This window comes from Pteronotus mesoamericanus, unplaced genomic scaffold, assembly GCF_021234165.1.
Source record: "Pteronotus mesoamericanus isolate MK-2021 breed Mesoamerican mustached bat unplaced genomic scaffold, CSHL_Meso_final contig_246, whole genome shotgun sequence".
Taxonomy (NCBI): domain Eukaryota; kingdom Metazoa; phylum Chordata; class Mammalia; order Chiroptera; family Mormoopidae; genus Pteronotus; species Pteronotus mesoamericanus.
The window spans coordinates 3029538-3057519 of record NW_026555104.1 but is presented as its reverse complement, the minus strand read 5'-3'; the positions used below and the strand labels follow the sequence as shown (position 1 = coordinate 3057519).

The following is a 27982-nucleotide window of genomic DNA, read 5'->3' as shown; positions in this document are numbered from 1 at the left end:
AAAGATATATCCCATGTAATTACGTTAAGGCTCTTCTTTGTCAATGTAATTACATTAAGGATCTCAAAATGAGATCATCCTAGATTATCTAGTAGGCCCTAAATCCAATGATGAGAGTTCTTATAAGGAGAAGAAACCCCACAGACAGAGGGAAAGGCCATGCCAAGAAGGAGGCAGAGTTTGGAGTGGTGGGGCTACAAGCCAAGGGAACCCTGGAGCCTTCAGAATCTGGAAGAGGCAAGAAAGGATTCTCCACCAGAGTCTCCAGCAAGAGCATGGCCCTTGAGTTCAGACTTCAGGTGTTTAGAATTGTGACACAGTAAATTTCTGTTATTTTTAGTTAGCAAGTGTGTGGCACTTTGCTACAAGAGCCCTGGGAAGCTGAAGCAATACCCTTGATTCAGTAAATATTTCTAGAATAACTATAAGCCATATATTATGCCAACGAGTTGATGAATAAGACACTAAATCTTTGAAAGGTTTTTTTCTATGCATACATAGAAATATACATATAAATATATTTTAATGTCATCATATAAAAGTTATTAACACACATTTTCACTAATAATATAATAATAAATAAATCTGGCTTCATCTTGTAGATGACCCCATTTTGCTCAAGCAGTTCTTAATTTTTGTACATTGAGCTTGTTTCCATCTTTTCTATACTGCAGGAACCATTCTTTACCTAAATCTTGTGCACACTTTTAATTATTTCCCTAAATTTTTTAAAGTGGAATTTTAAAAATTTAAAAGTGGAATAGAAGTCAAAGTCTATGCCAGTTATCAAATTATTGTCTCTCAGCTCCAAATTGACCCTTCTTTCCCAGCTTTGTAAACCAGGAGCTGGGCCCTGCAAGTATTTCTCCTCTCCCTGTTGGCACAATGACAGGCTTTGTCAATAGGGGGCAGTGGAGGAACAGTGCAACTCAATAGGGGCAGGAAGCAGCATCCCTCCTGGGTTCTAGTCATCCATCTTACGAGACATGGGAGCCCAGCAGCCCTCACAGACCAGCTCCAAACACACTCTCAGGCTGCACACCCCACACTGTGTAGCTGTTTCCACAGTAGTTCTGGCCACGGCCTCTGGCATCTGTCTCCCCTTCCCATGGGCATGTCTGGCTGCTATACGGAATGTTTCTTCACCACCTGTGGCTGGGTTTTCCAGGAGTGGACACATGGTCTTCAGAGGAGTCTAAATCTCAACCTTGGGTTGAAGGATGCTAGAAAAATCTGAGTCCTTAATTCCTCATTGTCCACTTTTCTCAGCCTAGAAGTATAGCTTCTTTTTTGCACATGCTACTTCTGGATCCTTTAGACGTATCTTTCACTTTCACTAGTTAACAGTTCTTTTGATTAAATTTTTCTTGTTCAAATAACTGGTGTGTTTTCAGTCTCCTGACTGACCCTGACTGACATGAAATCTAAATGCATTTACATTACCAAATTAACTTTCAGAACCATGGCTCCAATTTAAAATTCCTTCCCAAGCCCTAGCCAATTCTGGATATTTTTATTCGCTTGCTGCAATGAAAATATGATAAAGAGAAATTATTCCTTTCAATTATTTTCATTTGCTTTTCTTTAGTTACTAGTACAGTAGAGGAGAAACTATTCAAGTAGACAATATATTGAAAGGAGTTGGGGGCGGCTCGGTGAACGTGATGGGGGGGAAATCGGGACAACTGTAATAGCAGAAACAATAAAATATAATTTTTAAAAAATAAAAAAAGAAAGGATTTGTATCCAACCAACAGTGTTTATCTCTGGGGAAGGAAATGAGAGGGAAGGAGAAGAAAGGGAGGGGCTTCCACTTCCTCCCCTCAATCTTGCACATTGCCCAAATATTATACAATATCTGTGTATTTTTTATGTAATTAAATATATGCATCATGAAAGTAGGGTGCAGCTGAGCCCTCTCTGATGACACACAAGATCTGCAAGTCAGAGTTGCTGCCCTCTTCGGCCGAGCTGAGCAGTCAATTTTGGAAATGGCTTATCTAGACCTACCACCCCAGGCTCCAGTCCCGGCATTGACTCATTCTCTGAGGCTGCCTCTAGAACACCAAAAGGAAATGAGGCCTTGGCGTGTGTGCTTGGTCACGGCAGCTATAGTTCCTCTATTTTTGGAGATAGGAGAATCATGATTTTCTTCCATGCCCTTCCTCATTGTAAGGGCATGTGTAAAACCATGAGTTGGATCCTAAGTTCAGATTTTTAGTTCATAAAATATGGCCGCCATACATCTTGGGAAGAACTGAGGGAGGTTGTCCTCTTGCCTTTTCCTAACTATCTGGTAAATACAGTTGACACTTGTGAAATGCAGGGCTTAGCCTCACCCAGAGAGAAGAAGGTGTGACCAGTACAACACAGAAGTGGTTTGTAGTCATCTATTTGTTTCAGAATGAAGAATCATCTTTTACACCTTTCATTCTTGCTTCCAAATTAAAAAACGAAAGCAGCATGAAGAGACGAGATAATATAATTGAACTTATCACAACTGATTTATTTATTTTTTTTGTCTGACGGGGCTAAAATATTATAATAGTGTATCACAAATATTTGAAACTTTCCTTTTAGGAAGGAAAGATTTTTTAATTACCAACCCCACTAGTCCACCTCTGCTGGGCTGAACTATGTAAGAAATGAACAGAATGAGAATGGCAGCCAGCAGGAGCGGAACAGGTTGCCCTACATATGAAAGGACTGGGGAGGGAGGTGGGGAGGAAGGAAGGGAGCAGGTGAGGCCGTACAGCAAAGACTCTGTGGAGAGAGAGATGTATTAAGGATGTTTAGAGAGGTAGAGGGTCATCACACACCTCACTAACAGAACTCTCACTTCTCCACCCCCTCCAAAGAATTGAGTCAAGACCTATGTTAATTTTGAAAGTTTTTTCGAGTCATTTCTATTTATTTTAGCTGTATTGATGTTCTGAGACTGACCTTTGAGCCAGGCCAAGATATTTATTTGTGTAACATTTGTTTAATGTTTGTCTCACCCACTAGCTATGAATTCACATGCTGGATTATGAGTTGCTAGACAACAGTTAAAATACTTTAAGACATGACTTTCGAAAAACCTCCAAAATCCCAACTTCCCACCTTCTGAAAATAGATGTGCTGTCAAAGTAGTAAAAACTGAAGCAAAGAAAATACATCAGTTGTTAGTATGGTGTATAAAGCTCACACAACACGTGCAGGGTGCTGGTAAGAAGAATTACATGATTTGAAAGCAGCTACATGTGAGTGTAAGGATTTCTTCAGATTCAAAATATAGATACAGCTTATTTAAGCCAAGGTTATTCTTGTACATATTCTTTGCTATCTCTTATGTATCCCCTTTCAAAAAAAGGGGCGGGGGTGAAAATTTCTTGACTGCTGACCTTTATTAACCTGTTTAACCTTAATATCAAAGTTCAACCCTTTAGTTCAACCATCTCTTTAAGAAGAGAGAATAACCCAAGATATGAGGCCACAAGGTAAATCGAGTCATTTTTAATGGAATATTGTAAGTATAGAGAATGGTGCAACTCCATATATTTACCACCCAACTTTGTCAAATTTTAACATTTTGTAATACATTCTTCAGATCATTTTTCTACAGAATAATTCATTACAGATACTATTAGAACCCCATGTCTAAACATCAGCCCATTTCTCTCACTCCAGTCTCATATCCAACCACCATGTTGACTTTGGTGTTCACTATTCTCATGCATGTTTTTATCATTTTACTACATATATAGTTATCTATAAATAATATCAACAGCCCTGGCTGGTGTGGCTCAGTGGATTGAGAGCTGGCCTGCAAACCGAAAGGTCACTAGTTTGATTCCTGGTCGGGGCACATGCCTGGGTTGTGGGTCAGGTCCCCAGTCAGGGGCCTGTGAGAGGTAACCAATCAATATATCTCTTGCACATCAATGTTTCTGTCCCTCTTTCTCCCTCTCTTCCCCTCTTTAAAAATAAAATCTTAAAAAATATATCAACAATTCTTTTGCCAGTTTTGAAATTATCGATATAGTATCATACTGCTATACATAGACATACATGCACACACACATATATCAAAGTATTCATATCCTTCACTGTTGACAATGAATCCCTTAGTTTTCATTTATATTGCATCATTATTACTGAAGGATATTTATTCTGGAAGAGAACTTTGAAATTATTTAACTTAATCATTTGACATGTGAGGACAATGAAGGCAGAGACATTAAATGTCACTGATCTAGTTCACGACTGAGCCAGGACCAAAATCTAAGCTTCCTGACTCCCAATCAGTGCTCCTACTCGTCTTAGACAATCTCAATTATGTGGGTTACGCTGGAAATAAAGTTGTGCGAAAACAGCTTGGTTATTATGTGCTAGTATAATAAAAAATTGCAAAATGATTATTTTTAAAAAACTGAAACCTTCAAGATCAGTCATGTCTGGGATTCATGTTTCAGACGAGGAAACGGAGGCCCAAGGAAGGTACTAATAAGTGGAGCCATGACTTTTTATAGCCAGATTGCACTACAGACTCACAGTTTGCAAAGAACAGACAGTGGAATTGTCTGTTGGTTGTTGATTGATGAGTTGTTTGGTTTTCCCAGTAACAGCGAGGATTGTGCTGGGCCACACACACATTTTCTCTCTGGCCCTGTGACGACCTTATGAGACAAGTCAGACCTAGACAATGGATCCCAGCTAAACAATTTATAATCAAATATTTATTCTCTTTAGCACTATCCTCTCAACCAGTGATTCCCTAACTTCTGTGTGTATCATAATTGGACTTTAGGCTGTACAGAATCTTTTAAGCTTATAAGACTCTGCATATTGAAACTGCATATTCCTGGCTCCACTTCCAAAGCTTCTGATTCACTAAATCTAGGGTGTGAGCCTGACATTTGCATTTTTACAAATGCCGCCAGGTAATTCAGATCCATAGGCTGTGCTTTGAGGCACCTCTGGCCTATGTCCAGATGTCATGTTTTGCTCATGACTAGACAATTCTGGACTTTCTAGCTTAAAATAAGAGAAGAGACTGAGTACAACACTAAATCCATACTGAGCTGTTAATCACACTCCATTCAGGATCTGTCACGTATAGTACTTGAACTGTCTCTCCCCTCCCTCACTTATGACTGAGACAGCCGGCGGGGAAAAGGTAACATCGCCCTCACAGGCATCCACACAGTGAAACACCTCAGAGGAACAGAGCTGTCTGCAGTTAGCAGTTATTTCACTTTATGTTTCTTACCTATCGCTCTTTCCATAGGCTCCAATGATTACTAAGGTTTAGACAGTCTAAATATAATAGCTAAAGTTTATCTGGGGCTAGATTTTTATTTTAAACACTCCTTTTAAACCCCTCTTCCCATACATGAGCACACATAGACCCACCTACATAAACACCATTTATTCTACAGCAATTTCTTCATTCTCAGCGGTACGCCTTGCTGGGTACGAGGTCCTAGGAAAGCAGGAAAAGGAAGGAGAAAGGCTGCTGGCCTTGTACTTGAGGAATTACAGTCTGGTGTAGAAAACCAAGCACGCAAACGAGAAACAGTCTTTTTTAAGCAACATAGGAACATATGCAAGGTAAAAACAGAGTATAACCTTCACAGATTGAGAAATTCTTGTGTTGAAATGTTGACACTGTTGTTTTCGTGTTGAATTCCTGGAGGTAGAAAGCATGATATTTAGTGAGTGCCCTTGGCACTTGTCCCATGAAAGCATGTGGTGCCCCAGATCCCTAATCAGCTCAGGGGACTATCTGTACTTTTTCTTAGATGTCTCATAGGTACAGACAGGTTTTGTTTCTCTAACAATGATAAAAAATGCTGGAAGGCAGGAGGCATGTTGTATATTTCTTCTGTGTCTCCCCAGGGTCCAAAACTATGTTATTTTATTGTAACCAAAAGTTAAGCCACGACTGTGTACAAGGCCCTGTGGAAGATGCTATGGTTTCAGAGGTGGCCTTAGACAGACCCTTCCATTCACTCAGCTAAAATTTCTTGAGCATTCCCCAGGTGAGTGGCCCTGTCCTCAGACCTTAAGTCCTCGGACCCATGAGTAACACTTGCCTTCCGCAGGGAAGGGGTCATTCTCTAGTGAGGAAGAGAGACATGTGTATTGTATTAGATTGCAAAGTCTGCTGTAACAAAGTACCGCAAAGTGGGTGGCGGAAACAACAGAAATGTACTGTGTCACAGTTCTGGAGGCCTGAAGTCTAGGATCAAGATGTTGGCAGGGTTGGTCTCTTCTGAGTTAGATCATGAGGGAGAGTCTGTTGCTAACCCCTTGACTAGCTTCCGGCGGTTTGCCGCCAAGACTCTCCTTGGCTTGCAGAAGCGGCACCTAGTCTCCGCCTTCATCTTCACGTGACCTTCTCCCTGTATGCATATGTCAGAGTCCAAATTTTCCCCTTTTTATAAGGACACCAGTGCTATTTGATTTAGGGCTCACTCTACTGCAATATGACCTCATCTTTACTAATTACATCTGTTACAATCCTATTTTCAAATAAAATCACATTCTGAGGTTCTAAGAGTTAGGATTTCAACATATAAATTTTGGGAGGACATAAATCAACCCGTAAGCCCTACAAACAACTAGACACAACATGGTCGATGCTTTAACAAGAGTGTGTGCAAACAGCTACGAGGGTTCATGACAGGACATCACACTGAGCATCAGAGAAAACGGAACAAGTGGCCAAAGCTTGGGTAGACCATAGACATTCTCCAGGCGGCGAAATGGGAAAGAGCTTTTGGTTAAAGACACATCTGAGAGAGCATAAAGCACTTGGGGAAGTACAGAAAGTATTATGGGGTGGACTTTATATGTGCTGGAGGGTCATATAAAGGTCGACTGTGTGGGGGATGAGGCTGGAAAAGCACACAAAAGCCAAACCATGGGAAGTCACATCAAGAGTGACTAATCCAGAGGCATGCAGGCTTTTCAGCCCTGAGACCATCATGGTCGTATCTGCGGGCTGCAAAGGTCCCTCTGGCAAGAGTCCTGATTCTATCACAACACAGGGTGGGCACTGAAACGGGCCATCTTGAAAACAGAGAGACCAGTTAGGAGCCCCCTTGCAAGAGTCTGAGAAAGAAATGAGACCCTGGGAACATTCAAGAGCAGGAGAAATGGAAAGGGGGGATGAATTTGCAATGGGAGGCTTGAAATGGAAAGATGGGTCCTAGTAAATGAAAGCTGGAAATAACCAGGGTGTGAACTGAGGGGAAGCGCAGGAGGTCGGCGGGGAAGCCGGGAGCCGAGGTGTGAAGCATCAGAGCAGCGGCAGAAGGGAACGGCGCGTTCCTGGGAGGGAAAAGGAGGGATCTAGACAAACCTTGAGGAGCGTGGCCTCTGACTGGCCCATCCTGCCCCGCGTATTTCCACTCTTCTGCCCCAAACCCATTCATACTTCATGTCTGAGTTCCACATCCAGTTTTGCCCTTGACCTTTAAGAGGGCAGGGAAAATGTGATGAATATTGTTCCCTGAATTGAGCCCAGACAAAAAAGTCCACTCAGGGAGCATGACCCCAGGGACAGGGTGAATGGAAGTCACAAGATTAGTGATCACTTCACACCCAAGTCCTTTTCCATCCCAGGAAAATCAGTTTACCACATAGTTCAATGCCTGTCTTCCTCATCCACCGGCCTTGACATGTCCGAAGCTGAAAAGTTTCTCTGATACTGGAGACAAGTTAAAATTTAATTCCAGATAAAAAGAAGGTGGTTCAAGAAACCCCAAAGATGCCCGTCACTGCACCCAGCTGAGTGAAGCAGCCGGCAAATCCTATCATCTTGGGCTTTTGTGCTTGGACTTGGCAGTCAAGCCATGACGCGCTCCTGAAAATGATCCCTCTCTGGTATCTCCCTTTTCCATACTTTGCTGTTTTTGTTCCACTCAGGAACAGTCTCTATCTTACCACAGTGCACTACAGAAACCAAGAAGTAAGCATATTTCTAGCAAACACATTTCACGCTGTTCTGGGGCTGGCTGTTCTAAGCAAGTTACATACTCAACTCATTTAAGCCACACAAAAACCCTACAGAGAAAGTTCTGTTACTGTCTTCCTTTACAGGTGAGGGGCTGGCAAAGGCCACAGGAATCCCTCGCTGACCCCCAGGTGGGACGAACTGTAGTCTGAATGCACCAGTCCAAGTGTGTCCGAGGCTCTTCCCTCCAGCCAGGGAAGGAGGGAAAGAGTGGGATTAACATGCATGGGAAGCTCTGCCACCTGGACAAGCAGCTCAAGACAAAGGTGTATTTCCCTGAACCTTCAGCAGGGCGGGGTGCCTCCTCAGTCGAACTTAAGCCTTCATTCTCCTACCAAGTCCTTAAATATAAGAGCCAGGAGCTCTGGGCTGGGCTCCCACCTCCCCTGTCCCCCTCTCTCAAAAGAAAAATGGGGTGGGGAGTATGAATTGCCTCCCAGGAGACCAAGGGAGCCTGCAATGCGTCCTCCAGTGATTCATTTGGGTGGACTAGTTTCCCACCGGGCTCCATTCAAAAGTTCAGAGTGGGGTCATCAGGGGGCCCCTCCCTCCTTGGGTGGAAGAAAAATTTCTTCATTGTGAAGCGCGGGCCCAGTTGGAATCACACTCCATCCAAACAGGAAATCGCCAACGTTCTAGGTAAAACTGGCGTCTGATTTGTAAAGGACAAACTTTTTCATTCACTCAGTGGGTGTTTCCTCACCGCCTATTTCGTGCCCCGCACATGACACTTGGTTGTTAGGGATCTAGTGTGTGTCCCGTGGAAATAAACAGAGAGAGAAAAGACAATACACACACACACACCTGACCAATCTTACAGGAGAAAAGCTTTCGGAGAACGTGTTTATTCTTTAAAAAAAGAAGAAGAGAGGAAGGGAGAAAGAAGGGAGGGAGGGAAGAAAGAAAATATCAAAGGTTTTACATACACACCCCTTGAGTCCCCCAAACCGTCAGGGAAAGCGGTGGCCTGGGGCGAGGGGGATGGGCGCGAGAAGAGGGTAGGGTGACAAGGTGGAAGGGCAGAGCCGGCCAAGGGATCGGAGTTGGCTGGCGAGCTGCGCCAGAGGCAGGTGCCAGCTGGGAGTGGGCGGAGGTGCGGGCGCCCGGCCAGGCGGGGGAGCCGGCACTACCTCTGCCTCTAGGAGTCGGGCGCGCAGACGAGCTCGCCGGGAGGAGCCGGGGGCACGGGCGTCCCCACCGCCCTCAGAAGGAGCTGCGGGAACAGTCGCAGCAGCTGCCGGGCGACAGCATCCTCTGGAGAGACGCCTTAGGCTCCGCAGCTGTCTCGCTCCTCCCAGAGGCGAGCGCCGCCGCCCGCACCCCGAGCTCCTGCCCGCTGGGGACCCGCCGCCTGTCCGCCCACGGGGACAGCCACACCGGCGCCCCCAGCCTTTCACCTGCCGCAGGCTCCCGGGGTACAGAAGGTGCGAGACAGAGGGGCCCAGGAGACACCATCCCCTGGTCTTCGCTCCACGCAGAGAAGGGACGCCTGCCAACACCACAAGCCCCCGGGCTCCCTGCACCCGGTCCCCAAGTTCAAGGGCGGCACCCTTCGAAAGCGGACCTATCCTGCGCGGTGAGCATTCTGGCCGCATTGACCGCAGTGACCCCGGCCAGCCCACGGGAGTGCAGGCGGCCCTGTGCGCTCAGCGTCCCCTCGGGTCCCCGGAGTCGCCCGCGCGCCCGGCGGGGCCATGCCCGGGCTGCGCCGGGACCGCCTGCTGACCCTGCTGCTGCTGGGCACGCTGCTCTCCGCCGACCTCTACTTCCACCTCTGGCCCCAGGTGCAGCGTCAGCTGCGGCCCCGAGAGCGCCCGCGGGGCTGCCCGTGCGCCCGCCGCGCCTCCTCTCTGGCCCCAGACTCCGCCGCAGCCGCCTCGGACCCCCACACGGCGGCGCACAACTTTTCCCGAGCCTGGCCGGGGACTGAGCAGGACGGCGGCGGCCGCAGTGACCCCGGCTCCAAGCTGCAGGCCCTCTTCGCCCACCCGCTGTACAACGTCCCGGAGGAGCCGCCTGTCCTTGGGCCGGAAGACGTGCTCCTCGCTGGCCCGGAGGCGCTGCGGTATTACCGGAGGAAGGTGGCCCGTTGGAACAGGTAAGGACCCCGCCCGCCAAGCGCGAGAGCGCGCGCGCCGGCCCGGCTTCTCTGCACCCCCTCGCCCGCCGCCCGGGCCCTCGCGGTGCTGCCCAACTCACAAGCCCTGCCCTGGTCTCCGAGGGTGTTCCCCACCCAGACCCCACCAGCTGTTAAGGACCTCGGAATTCAGCCCCGAGTAGACAGATCTCAGTGCAAGAAAAAGTTTCTATGGAGCAGCACAGCCAAGAAATCTTCCCAGCCCCTCCCCACTGAGCTTCTTGTTCGCCGCTTAGCCCAACTTCTGTCCTCTGGGCCATTTCTGCCCTCTTTCTTCTCGTCCTGATGCGGAAAGCCGCTGTTGGACTTCGGTTTTCCAGAATGAGGTTTCCAAACAGAGCAACTCCAGGGCTGGTTCGAATTCAGCACTCTGCTCTTTCGGCGGACCTGGGCGCCTTCCAGAAAGCAAGGCTACTCGCTGAAAACCCCGCTATTTCGCTTTCCTTACTCCTCTGCCCCTGTGAGAGGTCAGCCCGGGGCAGAATGGCCACCTTCCGTTCCCTGATAAGGTCTCCACTGTTCCAGGTAAAACCTGATTTGTCCTTTTCCGGTGAGTGTTCTGCTCTGAAGGCAGCTGCAGTGTCCTGGTGGTTTGGGTTGGCTTGGACCTGAGGCTCGAGGCTTTCACAGAAGAAATAAAAATCTACCTGGGAGTTTTTGAAACCCAAAGCACAATGTAGAGGAAAGAGATATAAAACATATTTACGATACAATTAAGAAGGACGTTTTTTGTACAAGCGGGGAAAGGGCGTTGCTGGAGATGAAGTGGTCAATGCTAAGATCCCCAGCTAAGGACAGAAAGCTGTCCTGTGAGTTAGGGCTCTGTTTTGAAGTACAGCCTTGTCTAAATATCACTCACATCCACAGTTCACTTTTGCACCACACCCATCAATTTTCTTAATACAAGAGATTTCAGAATGAGATGTCATCGGGTAAACAGTCCCTCCGGAGCGGGGGAGACCATAAATCTTAGTGCTCGCCCAGTGTCACTGTTTGCTCATTATTCTGGGGTGCTGAGACTGCCTGGGGGAGACAGACCTCCAGAAAGGAAAAAGAGAGTTACTGGCTGAAATCACTGTGGTGAATTTCAATTGCAACTCTGTGGCTGATGATTTTCTATTAGGAAAAAAAAAAAAAAAAGTGGTTCTCAATTCTATCATCAATTGTGTGGGGGGGAAAAAGGCAACTTGTAATTGCTTCTCAGACGTTGGCATTTTCAACATTACCTTTATTGCATCAGGGAACTAGGAAATTTTGCCCTTAGAAAATTATCTACATGTCGCAGATTTAAGAATGAGGGACTGTGGGTAGAGCCACTTGCTTTTGTAAGTGTAGATCAGCTTTCACTTGGTCACATTGCTGTGGCCTTAAACTTCCTCATGTTACTTTGGTCCTGAAAGAAACCCAAAGGAATATTTTGGCAGAAAAGCAAAACGCTTTCTCACCCATCTGTCCTACAATCGATATTGAGCTTTGTTTCTTCACTGTGATATGTCATAAAAACATTTCCTGATCAGAAATTGTCTTGGTCATTCAGCCGAAGATCAGTTGGGTGGGCGGGGCCGGGGGCGGGGGGGTGAGTCCAGGTGACCTTGCAGTATTAAGAGGGAACAGAACAGTTTTGTAGCGGTTGATTGAACGTGACAGTTGTGATATTTAGTCATACTTCCTTCTAATACTTGAGATCCAAGTGAGATTTGCGGGCTGTAGCAGTGAGACGAGGCTCAAAGGCAGGGACCCTGCACCTGTGCCCAAACTGGATGTAAACATCAATGGGATGATATTAGTAGACACGTGTTGTTACCTGTATCCACATTACAAATGGAACATGGAAGTCTCATCAGCCAGCGTGGGTTGTAGTAGCGCTCGGAGCTCTATCGTGAGAGACAGTCGCTCATCACCTTAAGTGCTGACGACACCCACATGCCTGCTGTCAGGCACAGGGCGAGCAAAGCCTCCAGCTCTCCATGTAGACAAATAATTAGAATGGACAGCAAAGGAAGAAACAGTGAATGGTCTTGCTAATTGTTTATCTGTTGCACAAACCATCCTTGTTTGTAGCCACAACCCAGCCAATATATAAACACCAGGGATTGGTAGACATATGTGGATGCTACCATGCCAATAATTACCTAACATTAACTGCTATCCAAAATAATCCTATCAGCAAACCGTCTGCCAAACCAAGAGAGGCGCAGGTAGTAAAATAAGCCAAATCAGCATTCTTCACCACTTGCAGGAGAGACCATTAGTCTGAGTGAGTGAAATTTTTTTGATTTTTTATTTATTTATTTTTTTACTATCACTCTAATTAGTAATGGTATGAAGCTGAAACTGGAAATTATCTTTCTATAACTTCAGTTCATTACCAGCAGGAGGTAGGTAATGGCCTGTCTTTTTCCCCTGGTTATTCCTTTTTGGATTTCACACCGTGGAAGATGAAGCTTATACATTGTTTTGAATGTTTTAAGTACTCAATCAACATTTGCTCATTGGATGTCAATAATTAGCAAAGTTAAAGTATGAAAGACACGACGTGTGTGGGGTGGGCCATCCACGCTGTCCCACCCTCGGGCTTTCTGCAGACCTCCTCAACCCGCTGTCCTTCCCTCCTTTCCTCTGTTTGTTCCTCAAAATGTAGCTAAATGCATCACAATCCAGGTTAAATTGTAATCAGGGGAAGTGTTTCTGTCAAGTCATCAGCCACTGATCACAGCAAGCGGCCAGTGCCAGGCTCTGTCAGGCACGATGACACCTGTCTTGAATAGTGAAGGGACAGGAGAGAGCATAGTGAGCAAGGGAAACGTAGTCTTCACTGGTTCAGGCCGTAAACCAACCAGCCCGATAAAGCCTGTTCCTTTCAGAGTAATGGTGGGAGGCAGGGTCTACCTTGAACACACATAGCTGTCCCGCTTGTTACTATCCTTGTGTCTTAGAGGCTGACCTTTGGATTTCTTCCCTGCCTGTGCCAGAAAACATCTGTCCTTTGACACGTCGAAACTGGTCAGGTTGGCCAGTTTTGCTCACATATTTTTGGTTGGCTCCTCTGGATCCCTCTGGTCTTGACAGGCAAGGTCAAACCGGGTCACGCCTCACTGGTGTAGAAGCTCCAGCAGCTACAGCAGAAACATGAGTTTCCTACTCTCTGCTTTGCTTTGTTGACATCTTCCTGGGGTATCGTGTTTTTCTGCAGTTACAGATCCAGCGTCTGTCAGGAGCGTGTGTGTCATGTGTCTGTGTTTTTGGGTTTTGTTTTTTTTTTTACCATCAGAAGCCCCCTCCTTTCCCTCTCCTGCTGTCTCTGTGCTGTCACTGAGAGAAAGTCTAACCACTGAGTCAGTCTTTGAAAATCACAGCGAAGAGACTGGGCGGCTTTTCAAAAATGACAGTTGTTCAAGGGGAGTAAACTGGCCCAAGTTTTTCTCGGGGGGAGCTTTGAGAAGATCCGGAAGCGGAGGCAGATATAGGAGGGGGGAGAAAGAGCCAGGAGGGCGGGAAAAGCACCCAGCTGGAAATGAGAATTGTCTAGTGTAGGCATTTTTGAAAGAAAAGCTTCTTTGGAATGAAAAATACGATCTTTTTATTCTCACCCCCTCATTCTCCTCTCAGCCCTGCCTTTTTTTTTTTTTTTTTTTTTTTTTAATCTTTTTCCTGCTTATCTCATTCTGGCCCCAGACCATTTGGAACATAGATTTATTGGGAGCAGGCAGTTCAACCCACAGAGTGGATAAAAGCCCAGGTGTTAACTCCTGGGCCAGCCTTTCCCCAGGGTCAGCGGGGTCCTGGGCCATTGTCTGATCCTTCTGCCAGTGATGCCAGCTGAGGAAGGAAATGGCCTTCTTCAGTTTGAGGAGGACGGCAACCACGACCAGTGAGTGGTTAGCAGAGGGAGTGGGAATCCTGAGTTCTATTTCCCACTTCCCCCAGTTAGATCTTTGCTTGGCTGATTTGGGAAAAGCTGTTATTTTAGTGGTTTCTGAGTGCCCAGACTTGTAGCTGGAGGAAACATCTTCACTCTTCCGAAAATCGGATTCTCTGAGCAGATGGTTCCCGAAAGCCGATCCAGAAGCCCCTTGTCTGTCATCCCAAAGCCCCTCCTCACTGCCATTACCACAGCAAAATCAGGGAGTGTATCGTGCTGTTCACCCGAGGTTGACAGGCACTTCCTGTTTCCAAGTATATCGAAATGAAGCCCCTCAGCCAGGCCCCCCGGCCAGGCCCCTCAGCTGTCCCATTGTATCCAACTGCTTACACTCCCTTTTCGCCCAACCAAATTCTCATCAGTCCTGGGAACTCGACTGCTCATTCTTTGCATACAGATCTGTACTCAAAACATACCAGATGCGTGCTGAGTACTTGACCTACTACACTTGCTAACTTAGGCCTCACAGCTTCCCTAGAAGCAGGTGCGTGTGGTAGACGGGATTCTAAGCTGGTCCCCGGATTCCCAGCACTGGTGTACACACACCTTCCCCTGAGTATTCGATCACATGCTGATCCAGGTATTGCCATAAAGAGCGGCTGACCTAGAGGTAGGGGGATTATCCAGGGGTGCTTGGCCTAATCACATGAGCTCTTTAAAAGCAGAGTTTCCTTCAGATGATGGAAGAAGAGGAAGTTAAAGATTCAAGGTATGATAAGGATTTGCTGACTTGAAGACAGAAGGGGCCACATGGCAAGGGTGGTGAGCAAGGAAACGGGGACCCCAATCCGACAATGACAAGGAAATGAATTCTACCAATAAGAGAAATGAGCAGAACCACAGCCGCCTGCGGAGAACTCAACTTGGCTGACAGCTTCCACTCAGCCTTCAGCCCCGCACAGAGAGTGTAGCCACACGAGAACTTCTGACCCACAGCTCTGTGAGCTAATACGTGGGTGTTGTTTTAAGCCACTAGGTTTGTGGTGGCTTAAGTTGTTACACAGCAATAGAAAACAAATACAGTACTGCTGTTTACTTCATTTTATAGAGGAAGCTGGGGACAAGGAGGTTATATAATTTGCCTTCTAATGTCAGGCAGCAAGCAAACCACAGCAGCTTTGTACCCAGAGGGTCTGGCTCCAGAATCCACGCTCTAACCAGCGGCTCCACCACCCAGCATCCTCTGATGTCCACAGGTCCTCACTTTCCTCTTCTGGAAAGGCGTTTCCAACTCCCTCCACCCACCCTTGCCCCTCCCTGACGGACGCACCCTCTCCATAAAATACCATATTGCTTTTTATGACCGTGCACTGTCCAGCTTCATAGCAGCTGTCTGGAGCCTCAGGTGACAATAAAGAGCAACTTCTCCCAGCATGAAAAGCTCCCAGCTTGCATGTGGACACACTGACACATGTTTCGTGCTTTCCCATAGGGGAGAGCCAGAACACATATCTGTGGAACAAATAATTGGGAACAGATGGCATCAGGATTTGGGGGGACTGTCAGCCAATGGCCTGTTATCTCCTAGGACAACAAAACAACTCCAACTATAAAGTCATCGCACCTATAACCTGTCTTCTCCGCCCTATGAACGTCTAAGGCAAAACCACCCTCCTGACACATTCTAAAATTTGGATCTGGGGTTCTCTCCCCAGTGCAGTAGTGTAAATAAAATCAATTTCAAAAAAAAGAAAAAGAAACAAAAAGGAACATCCCAAAGGAAAGTGGAGAAGGTGCCGTTTGCCCACAAGAGGACACTTCCTCAGCCGCTTGTGTTCTGGGAGGAAGAGCAGCCATGGCAGCTGGCGGTGAAGAAAAGGGGGAAACACAGAGACCCTGAGTTCGCCCAGCAATCCCTGCCCTGCCCGTGGGCAGGTGCCGGCCTGTGTTTTCCTTGCAATTGTTCATTAAGCTGGAGGCTTCTGCTGAAGCCGGCTTGGGGACGGCTGGAAGCCTGGTGGGGAGAGCATCGTAAAGAGCCACGGTGGTGGTGGAGCAGGAATGACCAGGCAGAGAGCATCTGTGTACCTGTTATTATAGGCAGGCACACACATGAGAACCTAATGAAAACCATAGTATGGGGCGGGGGGCCGGGGGGGGGGAAGGCTCAGTCCTTCTTGTGGCCTGTCACTTGGCAGGATGTCCTGTGGTGGAGATGTGAAATCAGGACAGAACTGAGTTGGAGTGCCTTGCAGATGCTGGCAGCCGTCCCTGGAGCCTGACCCCGGGGCCAAGGCCTGGAGACAGCCAACATAACTTGGCGTGAGCAAGAGGCAAAGTGAAGAAGCAGCAAATGGCCTATTTTATTGGGTTCACTAGTAATAAACCACATAAATTTGGGGAGCCACAGGAAATAGAAAATAGTAGAGGGGTATGGTTCCCAAAACCCAGGAACCTGTAATAAAGTTCAGCAAAATATGGAAAGTAAAAGAGAAACTTTAAGGAGTGTTGGCACAGGGGCACATGGACGGAGATGCCGGACCATAAAATACAAGGTGGCCTGGAAAGGGGTGGGATTTTCAAAAACTTGGGCAAGGTTGATGGGTTAGAAAAGAGCTCTCCTGGCAGGAGAAAATCAGAGCTGTTCAGCTTGGGAAGTCAAGCACAACTCTCCCACAGAAAGCTTGCCTTCAGCGGTCAGCGCCTGGGTCAAGCTCAGTAGGTCGCGAGTAAATGTTGCTGATGATGCTAACTCGAAACAGAGTCCATAGGGAGGGACAAAGGGTCTCTCCTGGCCAGTTCAAGTGTCCCACAGGGTCCCAGTGTCACTCAAATGGGATGTTTATATCTCTACTCATTTTCTTCCGTGGCTCCATAGTTACAAATTCTGTAGGGAAGGTGTATTTTTCTGCGCACCCAACTCAGCTCATGTTTTTTCACTCTGAATTGAGAATTATGGACAACCAGCAGCTGCTAATTTATACATTCTGTGCTCCTTCAAGCATTCAGAGATACTAGAGAAAGTCAGATGGACCAACCACTATTTCATAGGCAGCTCAAGCGCCACTGTTTCATTGTAAGGCTTTTTTTAAATGGGGTCATTGGACCCCACTTAGTTCAAGTGATGAGGTCTGTATTTTCCTTAAATTTGGCAGTCTGTGCATATATTAATTTTCCTAGACATATTTCATTATTTTTGCAAAGTATCGCTTATGTTCATCAGGATACTTTGGTTTCAGGTGACAGAAACCCAACTCAAACCAATACAAGCAGGAAGGAAATGTAGAGACTCAAGAAACTAAAACTCAGTGAGGGCAGTTGTCTCTTCTCTCCTCCTTAGCTCACCTGCTCGTCCTAATCCCTCCTGCGGTTTCAAATCCCAACAGCCCTGGGGCCACAGCAATCAAGGGGCTCCTCGAATTTACAAGAAGAAAGACCCTTTACAAAGGCACTGATTGGCCAGGTCTGGGAACACAGCCGTCAACTAATCACTGACACCAGGGAAGCAGAGGCACTGGAAACTCACCTTTCAGTTCTCCACTCAGCCACATAGATCAGTGTGGGGAACAGCAGTTCCCCCACAACCAGTGTGGGTGCCCAGAACTGCTGTGACCTGCTGGAAAGTTTTTCAGCTTATGCCTGCCACAGTGCCTGACTCCTGTAGCGACTTCTGGAGTTTTAATAAGACTTTTTAGAAACAAATTCATTCATAACAAATTCCTAACATGCAGATCTTTTAAAACTAACCATTAAGATTCTTATCCTCTTGGGCTTTCTCTTAAATCAACCTTACTCCCTTCATGGGAGCCTAAAGAAGAAATGGATGTAAACCCAGCTCATTCATGGGCTTGTGTCTCTTTCTCCTGAAACGAGATTCCTCCTGGAGCCAAGGTACCTGCTCGAATCCCAAGAGAAGCACTTTCCTTCTTCAGGACCACCTTTCTCCCTCTGAAATTAAGAGGGTGAGTGTGTGGTCCCCACAGCCTTCTGAAGCTCTCTTTCCCAAGCTTCGCACATCTTCAACCGGAATTTCTTTTCAGAGGCTGTCGGAGTTAAAATACGGGACAATTTCTAGGTATGCTTCGTGGACTCATGCAGTCTTGGGAGGCACATTATGGGTTGTGCAAATGGTTGATTAAATTGTCATCCTGAAAAGGTGTACCTTTAGGTAATTTTGATGAGAAAACTCACACTGGGTTGTGCTATGCACATGGTAGCACACTGACCCTGCCACATGTCATGTGTGGGGACAGATGGCTTCTCCTCCTGCTTCTGTTTAGTTGAGGAGTATCCTGCAATGTCAAGGTGAGCTGTTAAAAACCATTTCCAGCCCCAGCTATGGATGTGTACTGTGTATACTCTGTCACCAAAATAACATGCAGAAATTAATTGGGTACAGAAACAAGATTCTTTCTGCCTTCCCTGACCCCTGCTTTTGAATGTTTGAGTTCATAATCCTATTATCCTTCTTGTTCTTACTGATTGGCTTTTGAAAATAATTTTAATTTTTGACCATCTAAATTAGACTTACAGCAATAAATTACAAATTTTATCTACTTTATACATTGGCGATTCTGCGTAAGATTTCTTTTGAAAAGAAGGTTCCACTTCTAGAAGAAAAACACTGATTTGGAATATAGAGAAAGAGAGTAAACTTCAAGTGCCTACAACCAAAGCCGCCCTCTTCTGTTGTCCCCCACCCCCAGCTGCTACCTCCAAAGAGAGAGTGGTACATGCTCTCTGACAAGCACCGGCTCCCCACTCCGATGGCTTTATCAAGGTTCTGGCTCCTTTAGCCCAAGAGATCATCTTTTAAGCCCTGAGTACTGCTTACATTTGCTGCTTAACAAATCACTTAAAACTCTGTGACTTAAAACAAGAACTATTTACTTAGCTCATGATTCTGCAGGCCAGCAATTTGGACTGGGCTCAGCTGAGGGGTTCCTCTGGTCTCTGATGGGCTCGCTGAAGCCTCTGGGGTCAGCTGCTGCCTGAGCTCTGCTGACCTAGGATGTACTGCCTCCTGTGGGGTCCCATGTCCAAGACCTTGACTAGGGCAATGACCGCTGGTCCACATGGCCTCTCATCCCCCAGTTGGCTACTCAGTCGTGTTTGCATGGCGGCAGCAGGTTACCGAGAGAGAGCGAAGGTGTGTGCAGCCCCTTGAGGTCCTAGCCAGAACCTACTAAATGTCACTTCTGCCACACAATTGGCCAGAATAGATCAAAGGCCATCCGGGGAGGTGCAGGTATTGTGGCCATTGAAGAGGAGGTGGTCTGCACAACTTAGTGCTATTCTACCAATGAAGGCCCAGGGAAGCTCCTTCGCTAGCGAGCTGTTGGGCAGTAGGCACACAGCTGTGAGGGGAAGGAGCCCTTCCTATATGTCAGTGAGAAGGACTCTAATATAACTCTTCGCAGATCTAACAAAGCCGTGATGGACCGAATTGTGTTCCCACAAAATCCATACATTGACATTCTAACCCACAGTATACCTCAGACTGTGACTATATTTGGACATAGGATTTTTAGAGAGGTAATTAAGATTAAATGAGGTCATAAGGGTTGTTTCTTTATAAGAAGAAGGAGAGACACCAGGGACATGTATGCCATCTGAGGACGTGGTGAGAAGGCAGCCATCTGCTCGCCAAGGAGAGAGGCTTCAAACCTACCAACACCTTGATCCCGGACTGCCAGCCTCCAGAACTGTGAGAAACAGCTGTCTGTTGTTGAAGCCACTCAGCCAGTGGTCTTTTGTTACGGCAGCCCGAGCAGACTCATATGGAGACAAAACCACCTCTGAAACGGTCTCCCTCCTCCCGGTGTGGTCCCCCAGCTCACAGAGGCCTCTGGCCCACCTGGTCTAGCCTCCTCACTTCCATAACTCCCAGACAAGGCAGCCTCAGTCCCCTTCTAGGCCCAAATACTTAGCTCTTCATTTATTCTCTTTTTAATCTGTTTTTGGATAGACTTTAAGCTCCCCCTTCTTCTGGAGATGATTTTTGAGGTCAAAAGGTAAAAACTGGCTCTTTGTCTCTCTTCGCATTCCTCGTATAAGAGTCCCAATCTGGACCCACATGTCACTCTCTGGATAGGTCTTACTCCGCTGCTAAGCCAGAGCAGTGACTCTTATGAGGTCAGGATGGGGACGGGACTCAGCCCAGAGTGAGCACAAGTGGTCTCTTGCAACATAGCATGAAAGCAGTTCCGAGAGGAGGAAGTGATTGTATTTCAACCAGAAGGGAAATGAGTTTGTGTTGGGAAATCAGCCCATTTGGCAAAATCTCACTGACATCTCGGTATTGTCATCATACCACCACCCTGGTCTTTAAGGAGGTTCCGTCAGTAGTCTAAATAAATCTTTGACAAAGCATCGCTTTCTCGGCAGCCTCTGTGGAAAAGCAGAGAAGACCCAGCTCTGAAACTCCGGCTGTTAGTTCCTCCTTTTCACTTATTATGTTGTCACCTCCACCATGCGGACCTTCATTTCCTCCCCCATGGATCCGAGGGGTGATCTATTTATTCACAGGGCTTGAGGGGACTCCAGTAAGATAATACACGGAAAGAATCCCCCAAATACATCTGTAATGAGCTGTACACAAATGCAATTTATTAATCGCATTTAATAAAAAGACACACCTTACATTCAATAAGTACCACGAGGCTGTGGCAGAGGCACCAAATTCCAGGTGTCCCCGCTGTGGGTCCCAGCCTGCTGCTGCTGGGTGGGCCATGCAAAGAGCTCTGGTCAATGGTATGTACTGAAGTGACCTACATCACTTCCTGGCCAAAGCATTTAAGAGCCAGCACTTAACCAGCGCCTGGCTTGTCTTGCCCTGATGACAGTGAAGGCCACGCACTGGGTTGCTGGCGTGTCCATCGAGCCGAGTCCCTGAGTCACTGAGCAGAACCCCCACTGACCTTCATTTGACAGGTAGCGTGAATGAGAGGGAAGGATCTTTGGTTGTGTTAAGCCACGGAGATCTCAGGATTAAACTGTTACTCCAGCAGGGCCTGACTTCACTCCACAAACTCAAGTGTGAAAGAAATACACATTGATTTTTTTTTTCTAAAATTAAACCAAATGGCACTTAAGCCCCTTTTCTGTGAGGCAGGATGGAAATTCAATCTCAGTCATTGCTGGTGCTCCCTCCCCCAAACTCCCTAGTGCTGGGGGGACGTCCTTAGGGTGTGAGGTAGAAGAACACCCGAGAGGACCCTCTCTCCACATTCCGCCACCTGGTCCCATGCAGGGGGGTGGCACTGTTGTTCCCATGCCAACCTCAGGCTCAGGGCTCAGGTTATGCGCATAGCACACAGTGTTACCCACCACCCTGCTCACCTCCAGGACAACACATGACCCCAAACCAACTCTCCTCTCCTAACTGTAGAGTATCTGCATGCTTCCCCCAAGTCTGCTTCTATAGGCATGTCCTACTGTCTGTCAAACCCCCGTCTAGTATATTGGTTTTCCAGGAATTTAAAAAAAAAAAAAAAGTCAGAGAAGGAGCAGGGTAACCTGTCTAAATGTCTGCTCAGTCCAGGGTCGTCAACTCCCTCTGGGGCAGCAAGACACAAACGCCTGCCATCTTCTTAGAACAGGGGTGTGTGAAATTCCACAAGAACAAAAAACCCATTAATATCTCAATAAATCATCCTGCCCCATGGCTGACTGCTCAGGCCGAGGAGCAAAACGGGCCAAGATCTGCAATCATTCAGTTTGTAAATCAGAGGGAAAAATCTTACCATGCAAATTAGCACTAGCTCACAGGCCAAGGACTTGAAAGAATTTAATCTGTGGGTGGGCCACCAGGAACTGGGCCTGCAAGCCATGAAAGTATGTGTCCCCAGCCTAACCCCCTATTGCAACCCCGTGTACTCCGATCCCTGTACACTCAGATGTCCTTCAAATGCCCATGCCTGCATGACAGGCAATAAGGTAAAGTTCAACCACTTTTCAAAATACATATATTCTAGTAAACCCTTGATTATTAGAGGACCCAGAGCATGACTCTGAAAGCTCTTCCTTTTTCTTGATCCACTCTGAATACTGCAGTTTTCTGCACTCAGGAAAATGGTACATGAGAAAAAGGACACACATTTGTCAATGTCATTTGCTCACAGAGTGCGTGCATGTATGTGTGGTGTGTGCGCATGTGTGATGTGTGTGTATGTGGTGTGGGGGGGGTGTGCACGTGTGAAACATATTTATTTCAGGACTCCGTTGGAGGATTGAAAGGAACCAACATTATGACATTTAAGTGGATCAATATCACATCATTTGCAGTTCACACGTGTGCTTGTATTTTATCAATATGCTCGTTAGGTTGGTCTGACAACGAATGAGTGTGACTCACATTTGGTTTTTTTGACAGTTAAACAGCAGTTACAGTTTTTGCTGTGCTGAAGATACAGAAAGAGCTTAGGAGGCCCTAAGGAAGGCTCTCGTGCTATCTATGGAAACCATTAAATTGCAGAGTCCAGAATCCATCAGAGCCATTTCCAGGTCATCCTCAGAGCATTAAGTGCTTTATTTGTCCATGAGTCTGTGGCTCCAGCCCAGGTTTCTCAACCTCAGCACTACTGACACTTGGGGCCAGGTAATCTTCTGTTGCGCTGGGCTCTCCTGCGCATTGGAGGGTGTTTAGCAGCATCTCTGAGCACTCCCCCCCACTGACTGTGACACAAAAATGTCTCTAGATACTGTGACCCTTGAGGGGTGAAGCCGCCCCGAGTTGAGAACCTCTGGTCTACACTGGGGAAGCAGAAATAGTCTGCAGCCGCCGGACCATTGCTGTATGGATCATCACCCCAGGGTTAGATGAGGGGGCTTCTCCGTCCAGTGTTAGTGTTTAGTGTTCCCCAAAAGTATTGTGTGCAACACAGAATCTAGGGTGTGTCAACTGATGCTGTGAAAAGCAGGGGTTGACAAATGTTCTCGGAACAGGAGGCCTGACTGTGGCACCTCTCAGAGCCTTTACTGCCATTATGTAACTGACTCTCCAAGAGGGTGTCTACTCTTTGCAGCTTGTCTCAAATTTGTGGCATACAACCAGCAATGTTTGTTAGTTGTTTTGGCGCTTAGCTCTATGCTCAGGAATAGAATCTGGGAACATGGCCCAGCTAGCAGGTATCTGCTAGTCCCCTGCCTTGACACTGGGGATCCCTTAGACCAGGGCTCATTCTCGCCTCCTTGTCCAGGGTGTCCAGACCCCTCACAGCTTCTGCAATTGATCTGGAAGTTGTTTCAAAGACAAAGAAGCAGGTGTCTCACCGAAGTCCTAGTCCCAGCTCTTGGGATGTCCCTCCCAGCTTGCAATAGGCACCCACTGCGTTGTGTTAGGTCATCCAGAATCAACTAGTCTGCAAAGGACAAGTCCAGCCACTTTGCTAAGACCTTGAAAAGAAGGATCACATTGTGGGTCACTTTATCCCCAAGTCCCCAAACTCACGTAACTGTGTTCTGTGATACCCTCCAGTTGTCTGACCGCTGTCTACAGTGATGCTCTCCCTGCCAGGATTGAGCCTGCTGGTTGCATTTGTGGGCTAACAGGTCCCCCTCCCTGGAGTAAGGACAGGGAAATGGAGCCTGGGAAGTCAGAGGGGAACCTAGGCCCAGAGCTCAGTGGGAGGAGGAGCCAGAGGCTGACTTTATTTCCATCTGGGGGAGCAAAATGATGAGCAGCGAGGGAACTCGCTGTGGGGTCTGCCAGATGGCTTCGGCTCTGGCTCCCTAACATTACCTCACAGCTGCGGTCGACTGCCCCGGCCTCCAGGGCACAGATGTAAAAATGGTTGAGGAGGCGGATGAGGATGCAGATGAACAGAAAGGGACGCCATCAGAGACATGCCCTTTGAGCCCACGGGACAGAGTGGCGGGGAGACATCGTCCGCATTCTGTGGCCTGTTCATGATCAGTCAACCAGTGTGCATTTGCGGGGAGAGTTGGTCCTTCCACCTAAGTCTGTAGTGGGCATATGCAACCAGCATGAGCTCAATGCTTGATCTCAGAAATCAAGTCCATCCAGAGTGGTGAACAGAAAAAGCATTTCCAAAAAAGCCCACGTCCTCGTTAGCCTCAGTCACACCTGCTCGGTGCTGTTACTCTGAAGTCCTCATACTCAGGCACTGGCCAGGAGAATCAAGAGGTTCCACCAGATAAAGCCCTTGACTTCCCCAAAATAATGGGCCTGGCAAGTGACAACCGGGGGACTCAGCAGGTATTTCTGGGTTGTGATTTGCATGATTCAGAGGCATATTTTCCATGAAACTGATAAAGCTTCAGCCCCGGGTCCCTCCCTGCCCTGTGGGTGCAGAGAGCTGTAGGGTGGGGAGGGAGGCTACTGGGGAGAGGAGGCAGGGTATTTCCACACAAGTATGAAATCTCAGAAGAGAGTGACCTAAACCTTCAAGGCACTGGTAACTTGTTGACATCTTTTTTCATTCGAAACAGTCATTCTCATGCCTAATTTTGTATTCATAGTTTTGTACTTCGTTTCTTTAAAATGGTCCCCCAAATTGCCTAAGCGCCAGGCCCAAATAAACCTTCTCAGTCACAAGAGAAATAAGACATTACAGAGGAGAAACTTTCCAAACTCATCACCACCGTGATGAAAACAACTCTGAGAAATATTCCTCCTGAAACGAATGTCAAGAGAAGGAACATTGAAACAGACAGATGCATCCAACAGACGCACAGATTTCATTCAAAAGCTAATTCCCATAGAAGTTCACTATAATGCTTTCTAAATTTTCTTTATAACAGAGTGCTTTCAGACCAACGTTATGAGTTCCAGTGACCAGGAGCACGGCGCTCTGGTCCTCCTGGAGCCCTCTCAGTCACAGCTGCCCCTCTCTCCTTGCCACGCTTACCTGTAGCACCTGGCTGACTAACTGCACCCCAGTGGCTCTGCCCTCGGGATCCCAGAAGGGACTGGGGCACAGGTTGTCCCCCTCCACATGCTCTCAGCTCCCCACATCCCAGGAAGAAGATCTAGACCCCCTCTTAGCCCAGCAGAGGCAGCTGAAGTGCCCAGCTCCAGGCTTCCCACACCTCCCTGTGCCAGCGCAAGTCCCCAAGGTCAGACCTGCCTGAACATTCAAAGGATGGCTCCTGCTTAGTTTGTGCATGGAGAGACCGCAGACAAGCCACAGCAGGATTCTAGGCCCCATTCCTGGTTGATCCTGGACCTTGCAGACATGCCAAGGCATGACAGGGGTAGTGTCTAATGCGAAAGCATGACATCAGTGTTGTGCCCTTGCTTCTAGGATGTTCCAAGGGGATTTGCTCTGGCTTGAAAAGTTGGTTGTTTCTGGTTACCCACTGAAAACCTATCCTCCACATGGCCTCTGGTCTTCATAAACACTAATAACAAAGAGAACAGCCATTATTGGACGTCCACTCTGCGGTTGGATGTTACTACACTTAATTCTTATGACACAATAAGGCAGCTGTCAGTATTCCCATTTTCCACTATAGGTAAACTGAGGTTCAGAGGGGTGAGAGCACCTCCTTGAAGGCCACGACCTGTGCTTGGTGTTCTCTTCTGCAAGTTGGGCATAAGAACATGTATCTGGTGCAGTGGCTGGAAGCTCACATGAGATCGTGTGTGTGTGTGGCAATGGCACCTGGCCCGAGCCTCAAGGTCATTCTGGGAAGAGGCAGGGCCAGGCCTTTGTGACACAAAAGTCTCTGTCCTTTTCTACTGCTGCACTTCCGATTAGTTCTTGCTCAACCTCACAGTGCTTATTCACATCTGCGTCCCGCTCACCTCATTTCAGCACAGGTAGAACTTGGCCATGGCCATCGCCGTCACCGGAAACGGGCCTCGTGTTTTGCTTTTGTGCTGTTTATTCTTTATTTGGGAGAGTCAGATACATGCTCCTGCTGGAGATGGGCATTTGAGATGGCCCTTGAAGGAGTTCTCTAGGTGAACACTGCTATATGAAGGCGTGGACTGAAGTCTTAGAAACAGCCTAAGGAAAACAGTGGGGTTATCTAGAAGATGAACAAACCTAGAACTCTAATTTAGTCTGGAAATGAAACAGAGGGTTAAGTAGGCCCTGAGTGATAATGGCCATTATTGAAAAAAGCATCGATCAGGTTGACTCGCAAGGGATCAGGAAGTGGTTTTGTTTGTTTGTGAAAAAAAGTTTCTAATAACTGTGACATGGGGAACAAATTTCAGGGTCCTAATTGGAACCCAAGTGGCAGATGGGATGGCCGGGCACCATCGCCCCCATGGCGTGTGGGCCGCGTGGTGCAGTGGGAGGTGACAGCACCTCTCCAAACCAGTGCCGTGTGAGACAGAGCGGAACTGGGAAGGACTTCGTGACGCCCTTCCTTCGTCCTCCCACCCTCTCCCCGGGCTGTGACCAGCTTTGGGGAGGGCAGAATAGCAAACCAGAGAGCCACTGTCCTCACCTGACAGTAAATGTGGAACGCTTACAGAGCACTTCGTTCTTATCCAGAAGTGACACTGAATTTGCCACATTTGTTTTTTTATTTGGATGCTGTAACCCCGGCTGCTGTTGTAGCTGGAATCTGTGGGCTATCAGCTCCTGTTAAGGAAACTCCACCCCTCTCCGCCCTCCTTCCGCAGAATAATTGTTTCCCTTTCTCCTGATTTTCTGTGCTGTTCTGGTTCAGGGTGACTGACTTGGCTCTGGACTTCCCAATCTTTCCATCAGACTCCCCAGAGAGTTCAGCAATCACAGAGCTTCAGCCTCGAAGTAGCCTTGGGAACTAGAGCCTGGCCAGACTGTTTTTTCAAATAAAAATGCATGTTAATACCATTTTGCTTTTTTTTTTTTTTTTTTTTAAATCTGGCAGGAGGCCTACTGACCTAGTCAACCATTTGCCCTTTCCCTGGATTTTCATAAAGCCCTAGGTCTGAAGCAGCTTAAAATGTGTCACTTTAAATCATTATATCAATTATTCAAACCTCCCTCCACCCCAAGTGGAAAGGCCGCTGAGGCCTTGCTATCTTGGAAAACAAATCTCAGCTTTTAAAAGGCAGAGGGGGAAAAAAGGCATTGGCTCAAAAAGGAAAAGAAATCTCCAACATCAAAATGAATCAATATGTAATTAAATGTTTACAAAACAATGCATCATTGTTGACTCACTTATATTACGAGATACCATATTCGGAACAGAATTCAAAATGATGAAAGGAAACTCACAAAAAGTATAGCAAAAATATTGTTTGTGGGGTGTATTTTAATATGTTTGATACAATGGGAGATGAAAGTCCCCAGAAGTAGAAATGCCCAGCGGCTACCAGGGCCCTGGAGCAGGTACTGAGAAGGCAGCCAGGACCCGAAAGCTGCCAGATACTCATACCCCCACATCAGTCTATAAAACCATGCCTCTTCCTCACAACAACTGCCTTTCACCCAGGACGGGATACCCCCAAAAAAGGCAGCCATCCTCTGTTACTTTATTCACACAGGCTGAGAAGGGGATGGGAGGGGTGGGAAGGTGCTTGACAGCTCAGCGGCCCTCGGGCCTGAATTGCAAGATCCAAGTCGATATTCAGCACTTCCAAGCTCCTCCACTAGGGGCAGTGCAGAGTAGAAACGCCCTCTACCCCGAGGGTCTGAATCCTTGGAGGAAGAGCATGAGGTGACCAAGTGAAATTTTCTTTGAGAATTACGGTTTTATCTTAAAAATATTTGTGTATTTTGCTTTCTTCCCCCTAACGCCTATATTTACTTTACTATAAAGGTAATTTAAAAAACTTGACCAGTAAGAAAACTGAACCCTCCAAGTCTATCAGCTGTGCTGATTTTGTTTTTCACTCCATCGCAGACCTCCGGGGATGGTATCACAGTTTGAGAAATGAGGGTGTACAGGAACACCAACCCTGGGCCTGTCATCAGCTTTACCTAGCCAGAGGGCATCCGGCCAATCTGCCTTCTCTCCAGTCAAAAGGCTTCCGTCTTTCACTCAACCATTCATTTATTCAGCCTTGCTCTCTAAT

The 27982-nt window shown here is 47.2% G+C and overlaps 1 protein-coding gene across 3 annotated transcripts in view; it reads left to right on the top strand.

Moving 5' to 3' along the window:
* Positions 1 to 9144: 9144 nt before the first annotated feature.
* The window catches only part of FAM20A (FAM20A golgi associated secretory pathway pseudokinase), a 35283-nt gene continuing 16445 nt past the window's right edge, over positions 9145 to 27982 (top strand). For all 3 annotated transcript variants that reach the window (XR_008529101.1, XR_008529102.1, XM_054573086.1), the window contains exon 1: positions 9145 to 10100. Coding sequence is in view for 1 of the 3 variants with exons in the window: in XM_054573086.1 (XP_054429061.1) it covers positions 9697 to 10100 (404 nt within the window). In the remaining 2 variants the exon portion in view is untranslated. The remainder of the gene's footprint in view (positions 10101 to 27982) is intronic.